This window comes from Siniperca chuatsi, linkage group LG5, assembly GCF_020085105.1.
Source record: "Siniperca chuatsi isolate FFG_IHB_CAS linkage group LG5, ASM2008510v1, whole genome shotgun sequence".
NCBI lineage: Eukaryota > Metazoa > Chordata > Actinopteri > Centrarchiformes > Sinipercidae > Siniperca > Siniperca chuatsi.
The window spans coordinates 6,353,507-6,374,953 of NC_058046.1; the positions used below are offsets into that span (position 1 = coordinate 6,353,507).

Consider the following 21,447-nt stretch of genomic DNA (forward strand, 5'->3'; position numbering starts at 1 on the left):
AGCTACTTTACTAATCATGAAGGTGTTCTCAGTCTGTAAAGACAGCAAAGCTGTTTAAAATCTTCTGTTAATCCCCCATCTACCTCCAGGCCACATAACGCACATGATCAAACTCACTGAGGAAGCCGAGAATTAAGTCAGAGCGCATTCTCTGCTGTCCAAAGTGTTAAGCTTTATCACGTGCACAAGCGCACCCACACACACACACACACACACACACCAAGAAGCACTCCACACCACCACACCACCCCGCAGCAAGCAGATGGGTTGGATGGTTACAGAGAATAGCCTCGCTGTATAAAGCCTGGCTGTAGCAGGAATGTGGCCTGCTGCTGATCTGTATCTAAGCTCAACTGGGATCAAACATATCAGGACCAGACAGAGGTTAGACTGACACAACATGTTGATGTGTCTGATGTGATGGAGGTTACTCCTTAGTGTCGCTTTCACTGGTGAGTTCAGTAGTGATCTTCTTTTACAGGTGGATGAACCTGTCTGGATAGGATGGATGAAACATGCAGAAACACTGAGTATTTGTAATGTTGGATGCATGAAATGGGAATTTTAAAAGAATGAATAGCTCAAAATAAGCTTTTTCACATCTGTTTGTCAGTGGAAAACTACATCTGGATTTTGTGATGCCTCCTCCCTAGCTTTAGCTGTGCAAAGGGATCGGTGGGGTGGGATTTGTGGGACATGGGTGATATCAAAATAATGAAACATGGAACCAAAGCTACTAATCGATAAACCACCAACAATTGGTTCTTGAGTTAGATATAAGACACATGACACATAAAAACTGCTACAGATTCTGAGTCAATCTCTGATAGGTTTTATTTTTCTTGATTTCAACTAGCCATGTAGCATAGTATTTTGTTTGCTGTTTACATGTGTTGGGGAGTACTGCTGCATATGTGAAAAAATGTTGTATAAAGCCTTCTGTGGCTGAAGTCTGATAAATTGCCTCAAGTGATGTCACATGAGTCAACGTCAGCTGGGGCTGAAGACTACCAGTCTGAAAGTGAAAAAAATCTCGAGGCTTGAGGCTTGCGGCTCGAGGCTACATTAGCCACTACTAGCATAACACGCCTGAATCTCCGACCCGACTGCCTGTGGTCAAATTGCATTGTGGGTAACGTAGGCGCCATGCAGGTTTTGACAAGGAAGAAGAATGTGTGGAATAAAAAGACATATCTCTAGTTCTGCTGCATTGATATTGTATGCTTATATAATATGCTCTCTACCTCAGTTGGGACTCCCAGCAAGATAAATCTAAAAGGTCATGAGATATAGCCAAGAATCTTGGTGTCTCTTTTGATCAGCACATTAAGGTAATCACCAAAACAGCCGTTTTTCACCTTGGCAACATAGATAAAATTTGGTATTTTCTGTCCTTGGCTTAAGCAGAGATCCTAATTCATGCCTTTGTTTAATCCAGACTTGATTATTATAACATCTTGCTGTCAGGCCTGCTGCGTGCTAGTACTAAGTCTTCAAATGGTTCTGAAATACTGCAGCTTGAAACTTGAACTAAAACTAGAAAATGTAACCATATTAATCCAATTTTAGCTTCCCTTCATTGGCTCCCTATCCATGTCAGACCAGACAGAAGGTGGTTCTGATGACTTACATTCCATCCCGTGCTCGCCGCTCTCAGGATACAGGGCTTCTGTCTTCTGAGTTAAAAAGAGGTCAGCTGGCTGCAGGGACTTTTCCTATCGTGCCCCCTTCCTCTGCAATAACCTTCCTGCTGATATCAGACAGTCTGCCTCTGATGGGGCCTTGAAATCCAAACTTAAAACTCATCTTTTTGCCTTAACTTTCAGTTACCTGCTTATTATTGATTACATTGTACCTGTTACCATTATCCTTCTGGCCGGTCGGCCTCAGTCTCAACAAATCTACTAAGCATAATACTTATAGTCCATGTTTGTCCTACAGATGAGAATACTGTAAACTTTCTGAAAACCACTGAATCTCTGTAACCCTCTGTCTGTTTGTGTCCCACAAGCACATCTATGTGCCCATCTCTCTCACTCTCTCTTCTTTCTTTCTCCGTAGTTTCTCCTCCTTGTCCTCTCTTTTTACTCAGGCTTCTCTGTGCTGGACCATCGGCCATTCTGGGACCTCTCTCGCTCCCCTGGCTGTCTCATTCCAGATATTTGGATCTGGATCTTCGTCCTCCAGGAGAGTCGGCCTCTCCTCTTCTCTCTTCGTTTAGTGCATGTTGTCCTTGTCTCTCTCTCCCTCTGGGTGTGTTTGTTTCTTTTCTTTTATCTGTGTGAATGGTGTGCTTGAGCTTTGCTCTTGTGAGTCTGTGTAGTCAGTCGTCTTCCAGGTTTCCATGGTGGAGAGGAGGTGTGTTTGGCGACACCTGAAGTTGCTCAACATTCTCCTGGATCCATATTCTTCACATATTGTTTACAATCTATAATTTTGTCATCCTGATTGACCATACTGTAATTTTGTAGAAAAGTTGGTCTATTCTGTACACATGACATCTAGTGCCTGTCTGTCCATCCTGGGAGAGGATCCCTCCCCTGTTGTTCTTCCAGAGGTTTCTTCCGTTTTTTTGGTTTGGGGGGAGTTTTTCCTTATCCGAATCGAGGGTCTAAGGATGCGCCGTACAGATTGTAAAGCCCCTTGAAGCAAATTTGTGATTTGTGATATTGGGCTATATAAATAAAATTGACTTGACTTGACATGACTTGAGATTCACCAGACAGGAAAGCAGAATTATTGGATGATATTGGCTCTTTATGCCTTTAAAAAAAGGCATCACAGAGGACTCCTCATCCTCTTCAACAGTCAGCCCAGCAATCACCAACAGTCGCTTTTCAACATTACCCCCTTTGTTACTTCAAGTGAACAAGCTCTTACTACATAGCTTGTAAACTGTCAAACTTTTTGTTGCATGGCAACTAGAATTTGCAACACTTGTGATACGAGCTCTTGATTCTTCTGTTCTTGAGTACACAGCCCAGCTTTCTGTTTTTATGTTTGAGCAGGAGATAAAAGCCTCCCGCAGCCTCTGATCAAAGGTTGAAGAGGAAGCAGGACCACTGGTTGTTGGCTGATGTAAAGAGTTGTAATGTTCTACTAAAGAAAGTCTGTTGTCACGATAAACACAAAAGTAGCCACAAAGATAGAATGAAGTAGACACAAAAGGTCTGAGGTTGCTGTCCAGCAGATTAATGCTGCCTGCTGAGCCTGGAGATTAACCTGGACATCTGATTAATGTAAGACTCTTGTGTAATGCACTACACACAAGCGGGACCTTTACCCTCCTATGGGATTCTGCAGCTGGAAAGCCAATAATGGAGGCAGACAAACAGATTTCCTGCATGGCAAAGTGTGTAGAACAAGGCACTGACTGAATGTAGGGGTTTCAGTTCCTGCTTGTGCATCTTTGTTCACTTGCTCTTCTAACTGACTAATCATTCTGTTTAAGCCTTGGTCATTCAGGACTGGTCAGGTATTGTCACATATGAGAAAAAGAATCACACACTGCTATCATTCCAAAACATCTTCCCATTACACCAGATTCTGGATTGATTTAGATATGCTGCCTCTGCATTTTATGTGACATCCAAATAAAGTTATGTACTACTGGTAATTATTGTTATATATTACAATCCTATTTTTACAGACTACTGCTTCTAAAACTGTTTAATTAAAAAGAAATTAAAGCTTCGATGAAGGTACTGTATGTTTGGCAGCATGTTTGCTTGATTGCTGAGCTACAACTAACCATTATTTTTAGTATCAATTAATCTGTTGAATATTTTTTTTCAATTACTGGATTAATCTAGCCTGGGAACCAGGCGAATCTGCCGAGCTCTTGTTTCATTTGCTCTGGCAGAAACGTCTGGCCCCTCTCCCATTCAAACAGATTTCTACCCGTCCTGGATTCAGTTGGGCCAATCACAGCCGTTTATCCAATAAGGGGCGGGTTTGATACGATGACTGACAGAGTAGCATTACCGGTCCAGATTTGAAGTAACACATTTCGCTGCTCTGACTGGTTGATACAGCGCAAGGCACCAGGCTCACAAACCTCAGATCAAACTGTCAAACTAGGCAGTGCTAATTCAATTCAATTAAATTTTATTTATATAGCGCCAATTCATAACAGAAGTTATCTCATTGCACTTTTCCTATAGAGCGGGTCTAGACCGTACTCTTTATAATATTATTTACAGAGACCCAACAAATGCCTGATCAAATATGAATCAAGATTCTGTTACTGCATTGCCTATTTCCCACATCCAATGTTTTGTGAAACACATTTTAGTGTATTGATTAGCTGTAATTTGATAAAGTTTGTGAACAGGCCGCCATATTTTTCCTGCTTGAAAACGAACCAAGCACCGCCCCAACTTGCATGTGTCGTTTAGCATGTTTCGTTGCTCTGATTGGTTGTAGGTCTTTCCAATTGCCTCCAGAGGCATTTTGGTCTGCGACCGTTGATAACGCCCCACGGAAATCGAATGAATTAATGAACTGAGAGGTTCCAGACTAAGCATTTGCGAATTAGTCTGGCGATGCCAGGCTAGGGTTAGGTCTTGGCTTCACATTGCTTGCAAATTATCACATTTCAGAAGCTCACAGCAGTGGCATTTTTCTTTGATAAATTACTTAAACGATTAATAATTCATTTTCTGTTTATCAACTAATCGATTAATCAACTTCATTTTAGCACTACTTGATTTACAGATGCCTGAGCCTGTCACAGTCAGTTGATTTGGATTTTCTGGCTGGAGTTATTTCAAGGACAGCAAGTTGTCAACTCATATCCAAGATTCAAATCTACCCTTGGGAAACCTATAGCTGATTTCACAGATGCTACATGCATGTTTTGTACGTGTATCTATGTACCCAACAAAGTCACAAACAGGTTTGAAAAAAATTATTTTCATATTTAGGAATGTGACTCTTGAACCTGTTAAAGGGTGTAGATGAAGCAGCTGAAGAGTCCCACACACACACAGATGATACTGTTTACCTCATGGGCCAAGACTGGAAGAAACCTGATATTGTAACTGTTGTCTATGGTTGACCTAGTCACCCACCACTGAACAAGAAACAGTAAGCCAATAAAAGTAACATCACCTTTAATATTCAAATGAGCAGGATTAAACTTTTTTGTGTGTATATAATTTAAAGGGCCAGCTCATCACACATCACTGAGCTGAGAGCTAACCCTACCAGAGAGAGGGGGTCTTCATAGCTGGCTACAGGGTTCATGTACTAAAGGTAATTAGGGGGGGGGGGGGGGGCACATGGTATAAAGCCTCTCCAAGATAATGAATGGTAACTGGAGGATTTCTAAAGCCCAGAGACAGATTACCATTTAAATGGTGTGGGGTTTAAATTTGCTACCTGCTGAAGACTGCAGGGGCAGCCATACTGTACAGAGACAATGAGGCGTCACACGGTGAGCCCATCCTGGGATTAGAATTTAACTATTTTGGTGAACTGGTTAACTCTATACGGCACAAGACGAATCTGAGAGGAAGCCCTAACAGTCAGGGAAATACCATTGTGTACCATGTTGACTCATTTTAAAAATAGTATAATTTCTTCAAGAGCATGCAGTGTGACCTACATGCTTTACAGAGATTATTAATGCTATTCTATTATTTCAAAAGTATGAATATAGCCTATACAATTAGGGCTACATCTAATGATTAGATTCATTATTGATTAAACTGAAGATTTGGTCTAAAAAAATCTAAAAAAATATATATTAATTTTATTATCACATAAGAAGAAGAAAAGCAGGACATGCTCACCCTAGAGAAGCTGGACTAGGGAATGTTTGGCATTTTTGCTTAAAAAATTACTAATAATATACATTATATTACATAATATAATCAGAATAGTGGCTGATAAATCGATTAATCAACTGTTTCCGCTTTATAAACAATGCAGTACCTAAATCAAAAGAATTAACTTGATGAGGGGGCAAGATCACACGTAATGTGTGGATTTGCCTTTAGGGATTCATAAATGTCCTTTAAAAAGGATTTATCTCCAAATTTGTTGATTTTAAAGTTTTGAGCACCTTTGGGAACTTATTGTGCCACATCTAAGGTTTCTAGAAAACTTTAAAAACAGATTGGATTATCTCAAATATGCATCGTTTCCAAGAGACAGGCTGGGTGACACAGAGGATTCTCAAGAGTGAGTTGAGGGGCAGCTCAGCACAGATTCAGCTAAAGTCTCAATAATGAGCTTTTCAGCTGCTAAGCTTCCGAATAAACCAGAGCGACACCTCCATGAAGCCTGAGAAGAAAGACCCAACAAACTTCTCACCAACCTCCTCACACAGCAAAGGTGCACTTCCATCTGAAAACTATGCTTTTACCGTATAGTAATCACCTCTACACTTAGGCATGATGTTACTGTAAGTAGAGCTTAGCATGAGGCCATATGAAGGACCCTGGCAGGAAGATCAAATAAATGACAGTCACCTACTCAGCCAGCCATTTGTCAGCCCATGTGCTCATTCAGAGAACACATTAAAACCATATATTTCACTGGCCACCCTATGTGAAACGCCTGACTTCCTTCAATGGGGTAAAAATACAATGGCTATTAGTTGCCTTCACTCAAGCTTATTTGCCAAATCTATCACCCTGTCTTTCAAGTGCATGGCCACCATATAAACAGGCTGATTCACACCTTCACACACTTGATCTCAGATTGTCACGTCCTATGACTCCTCCTCCTCCTGCCTGTAGATGGCAGTTAAATATTCATGACATTTACTCAAGGATTTCACTTTGTAAAGGTTCTGTCTGCAGCAGGTTTGACCCTGAGTCTGCAGCAGTCTGGTAATATTTCTAACATGTAACATAACTCTTCAGACAAAACACAAGTCTGAATTCAGTGCAGTGATAGAGACACAAAAAATGGATAAAGAAAAATTGGCCTTCCAAAAAAATCACTGTAAACTGTAGTTCCACAACTGTTCACACTGTTTCTAGACACACTTCTGCTGTACTTTTTTAAATGTTTTTTTTTTAAGTTTATGGGCACCATAAATGAAATTCCATTAACCTCCATTGTACTGGGAGTGGACAAATAAAACCAAAACTATCTGCACGGCTAGATTCCACTAGAGGGAAGCAAGAGTTATGTTTTGTGTTTGTTTGTTTTGGGGGGTTTTTCCAGCTGAACTGAACCAACCAAGAGTAGCAACTTGGGTGCTATAATGCGTAAAACATCAATTTTATATGCCTTATCTGATCAACTATAGCTATGTATTTGAGAGGTTACATGGTGCTGTACTGGAGGGGTTACTAAAGCTGAGGTGAGCCTATGGTCAGCCTATGGCCAGAAATCAACTGGATGAATCCTCTTCTTCTCTGATGACAGTATTTGATGAGAATATGTGGTGAGGGGGAACGCAGGCCTGTACATGCCAACATGGAACATTTCCATGACAGAGACCTATGTTTGACAGACATTACTTTAACTGATAGATGAAGCCAGCAGAGGCTTTAAAGGGGAATTCCAACAATTTTACACATAAAGGGCAGTTTACTAGTCACGGTCTTTGAAAACAGTTGTATATTGTCCTCTTCTGAGAAAACAACGGTGATGACGTCTTGCCCGATGACATCATCACCGTTATCTCAGCTTGTGCTCGGAGAAAGATATTTTTAACAGAAAGCCTGTGTTACAAACTGGGGAAGTGCAGTTTGAAAGATGTAGGTGATTCCCAGGCAGGGAGAGTCTAACAAAAGATGCTATTAGTTGCACTAAAGGAAATGTAGTATTTTTGGAGCTTCACCCATACTAGGGACTAAAAGTCATATCGCAGCCTCTGTGGCTTCAATTTTGAAACATTCTTTTTTTTTTTTTTTTAATCTGTTGTCTGTAAGTCCTTCAACTTTACAGAAATGCAAAACAAAAATTGCGGAAGTACCCCTTTAATGTATTATTTTAGCACTGTAAATGGATAATACATTGGTTATAGTAGATCTTGCTTATATGTCCTACATGCTAGTGAAGTCTATAAGCATGTAAGGCTGACTTGTAAAGAATTACATTTTTTAAATTTGAATTGTTGCTAAATTTTGAATTTAGAGGTTAATGTTAGATGGTTGCATCTGGAAAAATGTTTCCACAATAAAGTAAGAATCTTGAATGAGATTGGAACATTCTGCATTTTGGTGCAATATTTCTCATTTACAGAAAGGGTGTTTTTGTTTAAAGAACTGATAAATGACTGATAAATTTATCGCATCGGTCATAAAAGGAGACATGATGATGAATCCCCCGAAGTGACAATAAAGAGTTATAAAAGCACTGCTTCATCTTGAACTCCACCCTCTGTTTCTCTCTCTAACTTGGGTGTAGGAACCCCCAATACCCTGTGTCTCCCCTCCGCACACACACTCACACTCACCCCCCAAGGCCCATTATAGGCTGCATTGTTTCCCAGGGGTCAGCCTGGGTTTCATTCCAAACTTTAACGCAAACCAGGAAATGCAAATTGAGCATTTTAAGCCCGTTAATGGCAAAGACAAACATCACTCTTGTTGCTATCAATGCGTCCCAGCAAATGTGCACTGTAACACAGCTGATTGAGTGAGATATGCGTCAAGTGTCATTATAAGGAATAGTCTTTTCATCTTACACAGAGGAAAACGGGTTGAATGCACAAGAGCAGCAGGATTTTTTTTAGGCTGAAATAAAAAAAAAAATGCTGCTGCTGCTTGACTTTTTCATGCTCTCCTATGGGAAGGTGCCCAGGTTTCACCATCTCTTTTACCCTCTGTGAGCAGCATCATGCTGAGAACAGAGACGTATCATGGCCAAATCTCCCTATTGTCCACACCGTGCACACACAATGGCTGATGCGTGGTATAAAGCAGCCTTTTGAGTGGCTGACAGAGCAACAAGGCCTGCTGCTGAAGGGGTTTTCTCTTCAGGTTTTGTCTCTGGCTTTCCATCACAATCAAGCCCAGCTGAGACAGAGAGCGGGGGTTGAAGGAATCTGCTGTACTTTTCCACTGCTGTCACCTTCCCTCCCTCCTTCTCTCTCTCTCAGCCTTTCTTCTTCCCCTTTTCCCCTCCTCATATCTCTTCTCTTCTGAAACTTATCTCCCCTACCTGGGGGTGAAGGAGGGGAGCACCCCCCCCCCCCAGACTATGACTGGTATGTACATGGACACACATCTGAAGACCCTCTATGACTCAGATCCAGCATTCCTGGCAGCCCACACTGTGATGCTAATCTTTAAAGTTACGTGCATGCAGTTGCAGATTGGGCTCATCCACGAGACAATGGCGACCTGTTGACATTGCTGTCTTGATAATATACACCCAAGCTTAGAGGCTAAATCATTAGCATTGAGTAATACCACACCACAGATAGCCTACATATTAATGGTATGCTAATGTGAGCCACATGTGATGCTACTTTGTTAAATAATGTGGGAAAAGGCCTCTACTGTAGAAGTCTGGCTCACTGTCTCGGCTTTGTTCGATCTCGGCTTTGTTGAGCTGAAAAGATCATTTGAATGTTTTTTTATTCCAAATAAGAATTTATGTCTGCATGTGGAGAACTTCTGTGAAGAGTATTCTTACATCCCTTAGACTGATGTGCATGAGTTACCCTTTTTAAAGTACTTTTTTTATTAGTAACTATCTTTAATAATCACATCCCATATTATGAATAGGGCTGGGTATCTCTTGAACATTTCTGATACTAATGCTAATACATCAGTCTTCATGACCAATACCAATACTTTTTTCAATACCTTACTTTGAGAAATATGTTTTTCTATAAAAACCCATATTATATATAAACCCAACCAAAAGTTTTCAAATGTTCAATGTTATAAATAAAATAGTCTAAAATTGGAAACATTTGGATTACAATCAGAAACAATCTGATCAAAGAATAATTACAAAAGAGAATGAATCTGACCAGACATTCAGTGCCAGATTTGGTATTAAACTGTTTTTGATACTCAATACTGTCCGTAGCAGTAAGGTTCAATACCCAGCCCTTATTATTACACTGACTATAAATAATAAGAATATTTGTTCTTATGCAAATGTCAACATATACATATATATCATTTTATTTTTTCCCCCCAAATATTAGTATTTTTCTCAACCTTTTTTGACACGATTTGTCGTTTTCCCTACAGAAACATGTTCACCAAAGCTAACAGAAACAAGTGAAATTGGCATTAACCATTTTCGTACAAGTTTTATGAGTCAGTAATTAATCTTACACTGGTGTTTAGTCAAACAGTAGCTAACAAATGTCATTGTGCACTACTGAATATTTTTCAGTTATTTACTGTAAATTTGATCAATGCAAATTAAGTTTGGTGTTTTGAATAAAAGAATAATAATGAAATAATAAAACATGCTTAGTAAGATTTGTTCACTTCAATTAGTGTTCTACTAGTTGGTATGCTATTTTTATTTCTTATGTGTCATACATTTTGTGTACTACATGTTCTTTTTTTTACACTAACATAAAGAAAGAGGAAATGAGGCGTGTTAGTCATCACTGTTTAAGCCTGTGCCTTGTTCCTTCTTTCCTTTCATTTGCAGAACATGAAACCTCTGCTTAAAAAGACCAGAAACTGGTTTTGGCCCTGAGCTCCTTTTTAATGTTGGGTCAGCACATGCTGATATGAACCATGTGGCTGTGTTTTACAGCCCAGGCTTTGTGATATACACACACATTTAAAAGTGCTGTTAATGAATGTTGAGTCTCCCCTTTATTAACAGGAGGTGGGACTTTCCAGAGACTGCAGAGCCAGCAAGATAAACTCCCACTGATATTTCCCATTCAGGAAGGAGCAAAATACAATAAAATGTCCACCATTAAAAATTTAGCTTGTTGCACCTCAGCTGATCATCTTCTGTTAAGCAAACATCTCCTTCCATAAAAATAGGAAAAAGGCAAAAACTACAATTTGCAATGCATCAGATAAGTTCCATCCTGTGTGAGTGTGTGTATGTGCTGGGGGGAAGGGTGCAGGGTAGTTGAAATAACACACCCTTGAACGACAAAGATCTGCAACATGATGGACTTGATGTCTGATTTGACAAGGCTGGGGCCAGGGAGATGGATATGTTTCAGTGAAATTAGGAAAAAGGAGCGTGCATGGCTAGAATGTGCAGCCTCTGTCATTGGCTATTCATAGGCAAGCATTACAGAAACACAGGAGTCCCTGCTGACCTCCCCCATTGTTACTATTGATCTTCACACAGCTTCTGTCCCCTGCATCTACATCCACATAAACAACCTCTCACGCTCCCTTTCTCTCTCCATTTACCTCTTGTGCTTTGTTTCCACTTTTTCTTCTGTATTAATATATCCTTTCTAAAATACAGAACAATATCAAAACAGAAGGGCTTCCTGCAGAATGAAGGTTATATAGTGAGTTATAGCAGTAGAAGTGTAGAGTTAACCCTCCCTCAGCTGGAGCACAACCAACATGGCTGCTGGCTGGGGGATTAACAAACGGGGGGAGGGGACGAATACAGTAACATGGTTCCTTCACATGCTACCCCAAAGTCCTTGAAGGAAAATATCAAATGAAGGACATGCTACCAGAAATTTTTTGATTGTCTTTAAACTCCCTGAGCACAGCTTTTGTGTTGAGGATTAGAAAGTTACAACAAAAATAATTTGAGTGAATTGTACGATCAATAAACACAGCGAGATAAGCGCTTATCAAAGGACATGCAGCTTTAATGAGCAGTCCAGGACACTTTGGTGGGTCACTTTGCCTTGCCATGTGGACTATATCTTAAGAGTGAGAAAGGATCACATTCCAAATTCCTGCAATTCAAGGGGAGGGAGGGAAGGGGGTGGGTGCTCTGGGTGGGATGTAGTGTGAAAACTGCCAAAAGAAGGTTATTTTATTCTGGCACTTTCACATAAACAGCCAAATGAAGCAACAAAAGAACGATGAGCGAAAAGCAATTTGGGGACAGCATCGTCACCAAAGTTCAAGGAAAGATCACCCACTTAACAGTTACACATCTGAAAAAGTGCTCTTTGTGTGAAACTACTCCGTGACTCAAAACAGCATGAAAGTAAAAAACAAGAAAGAAGCAAAGAAATTAAATATTAATTAACAATATGTGAAAGTACTCTCAGTTTTGGGCTAGTGGTGACTGGCCAGCAGAGTGATCCTCCATCATATCAACACTGCTGACTGAATACAAAGCCATACCACATACCAAAGATCAATAAATATGGAGGCGCACTGTGCAATTCACCACCGCAGCGAAATACGTCATAACACGCACATAAACAAAGCACCTGAAGGCATCGATCGCAGGGAACGCTGCAAAAAGATGGAATCTCTCTCTGCTCATTAGCCTGGCCTGAGAATCATTAACACCTCTCAGCATAAAGGGCTAATCCTATCAAATGTAGCACAAATCTAAATGCAATTTAGCATTTGTTTACTCAAACTGTAAAGTGGATCTTGAGAGCAGCATATATCTGGAACTAATTGGGCTTTTTTCAATATTTGCAGTTCAAATACATTCTCTGCTTAATCACAAACAGCTCTCCTCTCCCATTCACACATTATTATGGTGACTTTAAGTATGGCCCAATAAAAGAAAGCAATAGCCTTTTTTTTTGCTAGCCTCCCTTACCTTCCCATGTATCCATTTCATGCTTCTCCCAGTCTGCCTGGACCCCATTCACGCATGGACTCGGCTAAAGAAAAGCCACTGGGCCTGGTCGCCTCATGACTCTCTTTTCTTTCTCTGCCTCTATCTCTCTGTTGTCCTTTCCAGCAACCTCTTTCCCCGACAGCCTGCCACTCTCTGACCACAGCCAGAGCCGAGCCACACCACTGGTCACTTTACTGCCTGGTCACATGACCGCAGAGTTCAAGCCCCGGGGTCACGGCTTGGCTTGAGGTCCAATGACAGCTAGGGGTTATCTGAGTGGAACTGATAGTCCTATTTTCGCTGGCGTTCAACAATACTACTCCCCCTCACCCAAATTAGCCTCCCCTCCCTGCAATCATGCCTCTGGCACTGAGGAGGACCAAAGTGCATATCCAAGCATAAACACAGATTCAAGCTGACAAAACACACAGACATTAACTAATTGAAGCACTTAGTGCAACAGGGATGTGGGTTAAAGCTAAAGTTTCACAGCTTGCTTGGTTACAAACTGAGCACAGTAGGAGGCCATAGGAGCTGAGGGCCAATAAGATGGTGACCGAGAGAAGCACTGAGGTGGATCCTCTTGAAGGAACCATTTTCTGTTCCTATACATCCTTCCATATGGGACTAACTCTGCATTCAAATTCAAAGTTGAAAGTCAGATATTTCCAGCTAAACCAACATGGAAGCCCACAATGTTTCATTCCCCCAACATAAAATACTGTCCTCCATCGGCTAATGTAATGTCAAGGATATTTGCTAACACTTGCTGGCAATTACTAAATTTGTACTTAGTTTGATCTCTTAAGCACACTGATTTTTCATGGGCTTATGGTCATGTAATGCTGGTAACCAAACATAGTGAAATGAATGCAAATTATGTAGTGCAAGTTATAGATTTAGTGTACTTATTTTATAATAATGCCAAAATATTTTGATGATCTGTTATTTAGTGGGTCAACTGAAAATTAATTGGGAATCCTGGTAGCCTAGTGGTTTAAATGGCATACCATATAACTGCAATGATGAGAATAATAGGTAATTGCAGGCTTACGTCTATATGCCACAGATACATTTACTCACTCCAACACCACATCATTTGAATAAGAAATGTTAAAACTAATTCTGAATAAAAACATGTCAAAAGTAATTCTGATTGAAGTATGTGCCTCTGCATCTTACAGAAATTACGGCTGGGTATTGAACCCAATACCTTTTTGGTACTGACTAAAATGTGACTGCGGCACACACAAATGTCTGGTTAGATTTGTACTCTAGTTGACTTATTCTCTGATCAGATAGGTCAATGATGTCAATCAAGATTTTGCCTATTTTAGACTGTATTCTGTTTAGATAAAGTTCTTGTGCAGCTGCTTGCGTTTGGACAACATTTAACACATAGAGAAATTTGGCTTCTTTTGGTATTTCTTTTTTCATTTTGCTGATATTGCTCTGAGGTAAGGTAAAAAAAAAAGTATTGTTTTGGTATGGCACTGAAACTCTGGTATCATATTGCCAATAGTATTGGGAAAAAAACATAAAAACAAAACCCAGCCCTTATAAACAGGTTCTAGAAATCCTTCTCCTGTTTCCTACTTGCACCATTGACCTGAATGGCCATCCAAGTGGAATTCACCTTGTAGGAAAGCTGCATTTCAAATTTTCAATGATTCAGCCCATATCTTGGTGCTGTGATAACCAGCCTTAAACCTGCGAGAGCTATAGAAATATCTTACCATCCAGGGGGTTCTCTTCCTTCATCCCCTCCAGTGGCCTGGCTAGGGGACCATAGTGAGAAGCATCCAGTGTTTCACCAGTGTGCCACACCCTAAACTCTACTGCCCAACCTGACACTATGTGTACCCAGCAGCCTCTTCTCTCCCTGATCCTCACCTCATACTACAGTGGACAAGCCTGTCCTGATCATGCAGCAAGTCTCCCAGCCCACCCTCTCCACAGCTCCACCCTACTAACCACTTGTTCACTCTTACAGCAGCAGCACCCCACCCCACCCCAGGGCCCAACCCCCATGCATGCTAATGACCCGGCTGCACTAAGTCACATATAAGAAGCTTTTCACATTCAAATGCATACCAGAGAGATAGCGCACATGAATGCATACAGGCAGAGAGAAAACTGAGATGTGGCTCTGGGCTTGTGAGGATTCACAGAAACAGCAGTCGAGCTGTCAAGCCAGACAAGTTGGTAAGCAGGTAGAAATATGAGGACATGTATAACCTGTTGGTGTGATCAAAGGCAGTCTCGCCATCTCCCAGTTTACTTTACACTAATAACATAAGAGTCTGCTACCATATGTCACTGTGTCAAAGCCAGGGCTTATAGGAAGGACCTGGCCAAGGTGTTGCAATTGGATACGTGTTTACATGCAGATTTAAGCATTAATATTCTGTGCAGTTTTCGTAGAAAAGGTTTCAGTCGTAGTCATCTGGACACTGTTTTCAGAATCAAGACGTTTCGGCTCCCATCCGGAAGTCATTCTCAAAATTGAGAGGGAATATGGGAGAGTAAACCGACTTAAACCTACTTTATAGTTTATTTTTTTAGATTTTCAAAGACGTTCTTCAAGCTGACATAAATCGTTACGACAAGTTCTCATAGTTTAAGAAGCTTTTTATTTATCATTACATTCCTGGTTAACAGAGACATTTTTATTAAAGGTTATTCTGAGATAGGAAACCCAGCGGGGAATACAATTTTCTTGACATTTATTCAAATGCAATGAATAGTTATTTAAAAAGTAACCTGGATGTTTGCTCCATACCAACAGATTCAGAAGCAGGCTTTGTTGACATATTATCAGTCCGAATAGCATAACCTTGCTTGTTGATACTAATAGGAAATCAAACTTGAGCCGTGCAGGGGGGAGGGAGGGGGCAGCCATATGTCACCCTTGACCTTAACACTTTTCCACCCATGCGGCGAAGATGAACGGCATAATCAGCCTTGTTGCCTTTAACCTTGAAGTCAATTGGAGCCAGAACGGCGCTGACACTCTGCTGGTTATCTGCTGTCATGTGGCGAGAGGCACTACCTGAGACTGGGTCCGAGGCTGGGGCCACTCGTCAGGACATGGACATAGTACTGGTACACCCATCGGACACATTTTAGATTCTTTTTCTTGTTGAATAAAAATCACATTTGATTATAATAGATGTCAGTTTATTGATAATATGTTTATATATATGTAATAACTTTGAAAGGGAAAAACTGCTTTATTGTGCACCTAGAGCTTGGAATAAGTTTCAAGAGACCACTAAGTTGAATGCTCTAGTCTCCTTGGCAAACTAATTTTGCTGTTGAGGACTGTGATTGTTTTAAATAGCGATACCACTACATCTTTTAACTTTAAAAACTATGTTTGATATGTCTATTGTTGTTTAATGCTTTTTATTGTACTTATTGTTTGTGATTTTAAAAATGATTGCATATATGATATGTAACCGGGGCATCCCTGAAAATGAGACCTCAGTCTCAATGGGTTTTCCCTGGCTAAATAAAGGTTAATAATAATAATAATAATAATAATAATAATAATTAAAACACTGACACGTTTGAGATTTTCTTCTAGTTTCCGTTTGCTCAGGCGTTCTCTTGAATTGAAGGCATTTGAGACATTTTGAAGATTACTCACAATAGTCAACATGAAACTAACTGTAGAAAGCTGCTTCACCTGTTAAAAGTAACTGTTGAGCTGACGAATGAATAATAAAACTCCTATAACACCATTATTTTATACATAAATGGACATAAACTGCATTTGAACTAGAGCCCAAGCTGATATACTGGCATTAGTATCTCAAACTTTTTGATACTGACCGGAATGTCAATAATACAGAGTATCAAAAACAGAGTATGTATGTCTGGTCAGATTTGTCATCTTGTTTCTTCTTCTTTGATCAGACAGTTTAGGGGCAGCCCTGTAAGACGCTGACCATCAACCACAATGTCGGAATCCTGTCGGGGACCTTTGTTGCACCACTCTCCCCTCATTTCCTGTCATTTCTCTTCTATCGCTGTCTAATAAAGGCATACAATGCACCCCCAAATAATACTAAATAAATAAAAATGTATTTTGGCAAAGTTTTAGGTAATTTAGAAAGTGTTTGTCCACCAGAGAGCACTGGGAAGTAAATTTTTAACGGGGAATCAGCCCACTCATTATATATCTTAAAGTCTCGATATTGACTTCAGCCTCAAAAATCCAGTATTCGTCAGACAGCTCTCAGCCTGACAAAATACACATTTATTTGAACAGGATCAAATCATCTCAAACTGACTAATTGGCAAACTTCAAGAGTTTGTCATTTGACACTCACATTAAAAGACTTAAACTCCTAAAAGCATGTTGTTGTATCTCTCAGACATGAGAAATGTATTTCGTTTAAAGTTTAAATGTGATTGTAAATCAGCCACAGGCAGCATGAGCATTCCTGATACAGTATGTTTGTTCTTGTGTTCTGGACTTTCCTGCTCCTGACACACATGCAGCAAAGCCCTTTTATACAAGCCAAAGTTGTTAGCTTAAATGCTAATTTGATTCAATGTCAGCTCAAATGAGCTGTTTTGTGGCTTGTTTTCCTGCATTTCCCTAAACATTAGAGTAACAAAGGGCATTTATTTAGTTTGAGCTCCCCTCCCCCCTCTGCACTCACTGTCACACAGGCCAAACCTCTCCACTCCTCAGACAAAGAGCTTAAAAAAAACAGGAATAGGCCGCACTGCTCTTGTTCTCCTCCAAATATACATACATACATTCTGATACCCAAAAGCAAGCCGCAGCATGAGTATCAAAGAAGAACCAATCATTGTTTCTTGTTGAAAGAAGGATCATAAACCTTTCCAAAGCACTTCCAGACCTTCACCATCCCTCTGCAGATAAAAACATACTGTAAGTCCTGCTGCCTGTAACAGAGCCAGAGAGAGATACGAATCCCCCATTGACCTTTTATTAAAATTTAGGCAGGAGATTATTTATCTTTTTCTTCCAGAGCTTTGGGATGTCGGTCTGTAGGCTAAAACCTGAAATCAGCTGCCTCACCCTGCCTGGAGGCCAGCAAGACCATCTTCAAGAATTTCTCTTAACAGAAAAGTTGCTCTCAATGACGAGTCCTTTAGAAGACCAAATAGAAGGAGCAACACTCGAGAGAAAACAAGTCCTCACAAATTAATTTCTGTTACTGATAAATAAGACCACATGAAGTGAGCGGTTTTCTGAGGAAGACTTTTATTTATGAGTCGAATGAAATACAAAAGACAAAATAATGGTGCCTTACTAGATGTCTTACTAGATGTATTCAATAAAAACCCTACTAACATAACTTTTTCTTTGTCAGTAAGGAAAATGCATTAATACAGTAAGAGTGATTCAACTAGTTTACAGTTGACAATCAAATCATCAACAGCTGGGGGAAAAATTGGTATTAGGGGATGCTCTAACAAAGTAATTGATTACAGTCTATCTCCCATTTTTTATTAAAATATCAAGATTCTATACTGCTAATTTCATTTTTCCCCCATGGGAATTGATTGGGTTTGCTATTTTCTTTAAAAATATTTTTTCAAGAAGAAGATAAAAAGTTATTTCATTCATCTTGGTTTTCATGGAAATGTGTTCATGTTGTTTGAGAGACAGAAAAAGCTGATGATTTTAACTTAGCAAGAAAACCTTCACATTTGATCAGCTGCAACCAGGACATGTTTGGTATTTCTAACTGATACATTACTTTATTACTGCTGTGCAATATCCTCCGTCTCATTATAATCTTAATAAGCTACACTTAACTTGACAGTACATGCACTATTACTTTATACCGTATTATTATCATCAACTGGTAAACCCACTTTGTACTTCACACTTATTTTAATTTTATACTTATACCCACTTGGTACTTAATTTATTTTCTGACCTGTATTATAGTGTATTATATTTTATATATTATATTCCTGTGTGCACTGACGTGATAGTGAGCTGCTGTAAAAGAGTTTCCCCTCGGGGATCAATAAAGTATTTCTGATTCTGATAGTATGATTAATCGATTATCAACATAGTCACTGAATATCCCTCTGTCAGTCTATTGATAAATTAATTCAGAGGTTCCCAAACCGGGGGACGGAACCCTCCAAGGGGTCCCAAGATAAACCTGATGGGTCAAAAGATGATTAAAAAAATCTTACACACTTGTTGGTTGTGATGAACTGAGTAGTTATTTCTATGTCTAATCCTAATAAATAAATGATATTTTTATGCCTGATCCTAATAAATAGTCTGTTTACTGCCTACGATCAGTCCTAGCATCAGTGGCTACGCGCTGATGAGATCAGGGGCTCCTGCACATGGACTGTCTTTACACCTGATGTTCTGTTGGTCTCTAACTTTTCTGCTGTCAGGACTCTTTGAGACAAGTCACCTCAGAGGCTGCTTGCTCTGTTTGTTCGAGGGGATCGCGGCTGCACAGGCGCTGACCTCAGCGCTTCGGGTGGTGTCCACTCCTGCAGATTAGATTTACAATGATCCACGTTACATTCCCCGAATGCATTTGCTTTGTGGAGCCCTGATGGCCAGCAGATCAATGCAGCTGCTCTCTGCCTGAACTTCCAAAGGGCATATAAAACTGAGGTGACCTGGCCACCATCTTGGAGTTAATGACCACTACAACAGCCACTCGCACAAGCCATCCTCAATAGCCATTCATCATATTTTTAATTGTTCTGACATGGAGGAATTATCAATATATGCTGCTCTTCTGTTTCCAGTTATTTCAGTCTGAAAAATAGAAAGACTAAGAATTTGGTGTTAATGTCTGAGAAGGTGTTAAAGAAGAGTGTTTTCTGTTTCTCACAAGCTACATCAATGATGAAACTTATTTTGTAGTAGGAACCTTAATTGGTGACGTATTAGCCAGAATGGTATAAAATCCTGTTGCTTATCATGCAGTCCAAGCAGAGTAAAAAATGTATCCTGTCACTTCAAAGTCCCCATGAAGGGAATAGTTTGACATTTTGAGAAATATGCTTCTAATATGCTTCTGAGAGTTAAGAATAAGATGAATGCCAATCTCTCAATGTGTGGGCTGCGTTTTTTCATGCAGTGCTAATGTCAGTCTGAATTCCCTGAAGGCTGCGTTCAGACTGACATTATAATTGCGTTAAAACAATGCAAGGGTCTGTGTTGGTGGGGGCGTGTTGCTTCAGGTATCGGTGAGACAGGAAATTCGATCCAGGAAGTCCAGTTGGAGTAACAGATCCATGAATTTGACGGCTTCCCAGACACCAAAACACTGCACAGTGGTTTGTACTGTAATACTCTGGGACAGGATTTTACAACTCTGGAAAATTATCACAGCAGCAATTATTTTATCTTTCGTAGCGACAATCGCAAGGTAAACATTAGAAATACAGCATTCACATTACAAAGTCATCTATGTCATCTGGCCAATGCAGCACCTTGCCAGATGACGTCATGTTGCGTTGCAGAAAAAACTGAGACAGGTTGGACTTTTTTGCCAGACAACCCTGTGTTGTTTTGCCAGAGCCCCCCTTGCACACGCCTGGCTAAACGCTCGGTCTGAACGCAGCCTTATTGATCTTCTCAAGCCAACTCTCAGCGAGAAAGTAGAAAGGTGTATTTCCCAAAATGTCCCAAAATTAAATGACCACAATGTAAATGACACACGCAATTAAACATACTGTAACTTGGGAATATCTACCATTTTATCACAGGACTCCCCTATGACAGGTCCACAAAATTAGCTAATAATGCCCACCTCAGTTGTTACTGTACTTTAATGGTGCAAATTCCCTAACACATTTGCAATTAAAATATATTTTATTTGATTCATTGTTTTGTCCAAAAACCCTCAAAAATGAATCCCAAATGCTGATTGAAAGTTCCCAAAGCCCAAAGTGAGGGCTTCAAACCACTTATTTAGTCTCATCAATTATCCAAAAACCCATGGGATTTCATTTTAATTTAATATGAAACAAAAAAGCTTGACTAAAAAAAAAAAAAGATTAATTGATAAAATTGTCAACAATTAATTTTCTGGCAACTAATTGTTTCCGCACTTGTACAACTTTATTTTGTATTAAAAAAAAATGACAGAAATAAAGAAACTTTCCTGGAATTGACCTAACCTGAGACAGCATAAGGGGAAGTCAAAGGTTAAACAATGCCTTTGTCACAAGGCTGCTGAGAAGAGGAGGGACATCCGCTGCTTTACAGTTTTGTGGGTTTCAAGCATTTCTCAATACTGACCTCATGGTTTCAGAACTACTGCAGCAAATTCCTGTTTGACCAAATGATTCCTTTAAGAACAAAATGCAATCAAGGTCTGAAAATAATGAATACACCCTAAAACTGAATGACTCTGTCATCTATTACATGCTGAAATCTTATAAGAATAAAACATATTAGTCTTACACAACAGAAATGCTGCACAAAAAGATTTCACAGTACTTTAATATACAACTTGCTAACTACTAACTACAGTTTTGTTAACCCAAATGTATGTTCTTACATTACAAAATACATAAAACAGAAATAGGACACAAAACTCATGAACAATATCAAAGACTATAAGTACATTGTCTAACAGCAGGGCCGGATTAAGCAGCTAGGGAGCCCAGAGGCAAAAATAAGCTCTGGGCCCTCATCGAGTCCCCCGTTTCTCCTACTCTCTGTGCATTGTGCATGTATTAGTTAATGATTCATAAATAGTTTGTGTTAATTTAACCACGCAAAAATGTATT

The 21,447-nt window shown here is 39.8% G+C and overlaps 1 protein-coding gene across 4 annotated transcripts in view; it reads right to left on the reverse strand.

Moving 5' to 3' along the window:
• nr6a1a (nuclear receptor subfamily 6, group A, member 1a) overlaps positions 1 to 21,447 on the reverse strand; it is a 93,568-nt gene that overhangs the window by 15,417 nt on the left and 56,704 nt on the right. Inside the window, exon 1 of one of the 4 annotated variants that reach the window (XM_044196266.1) lies at positions 14,415 to 14,613. The exons of 2 other annotated variants lie outside the window; for them this stretch is intronic. In XM_044196266.1, the coding sequence (XP_044052201.1) occupies positions 14,415 to 14,439 (25 nt within the window). In that variant the 5' untranslated portion in view covers positions 14,440 to 14,613. Of the gene's footprint in view, positions 1 to 12,657; positions 12,849 to 14,414; positions 14,614 to 21,447 lie in introns of those variants that run through there. One more of the 4 variants, XM_044196267.1, reaches the window with a different exon arrangement.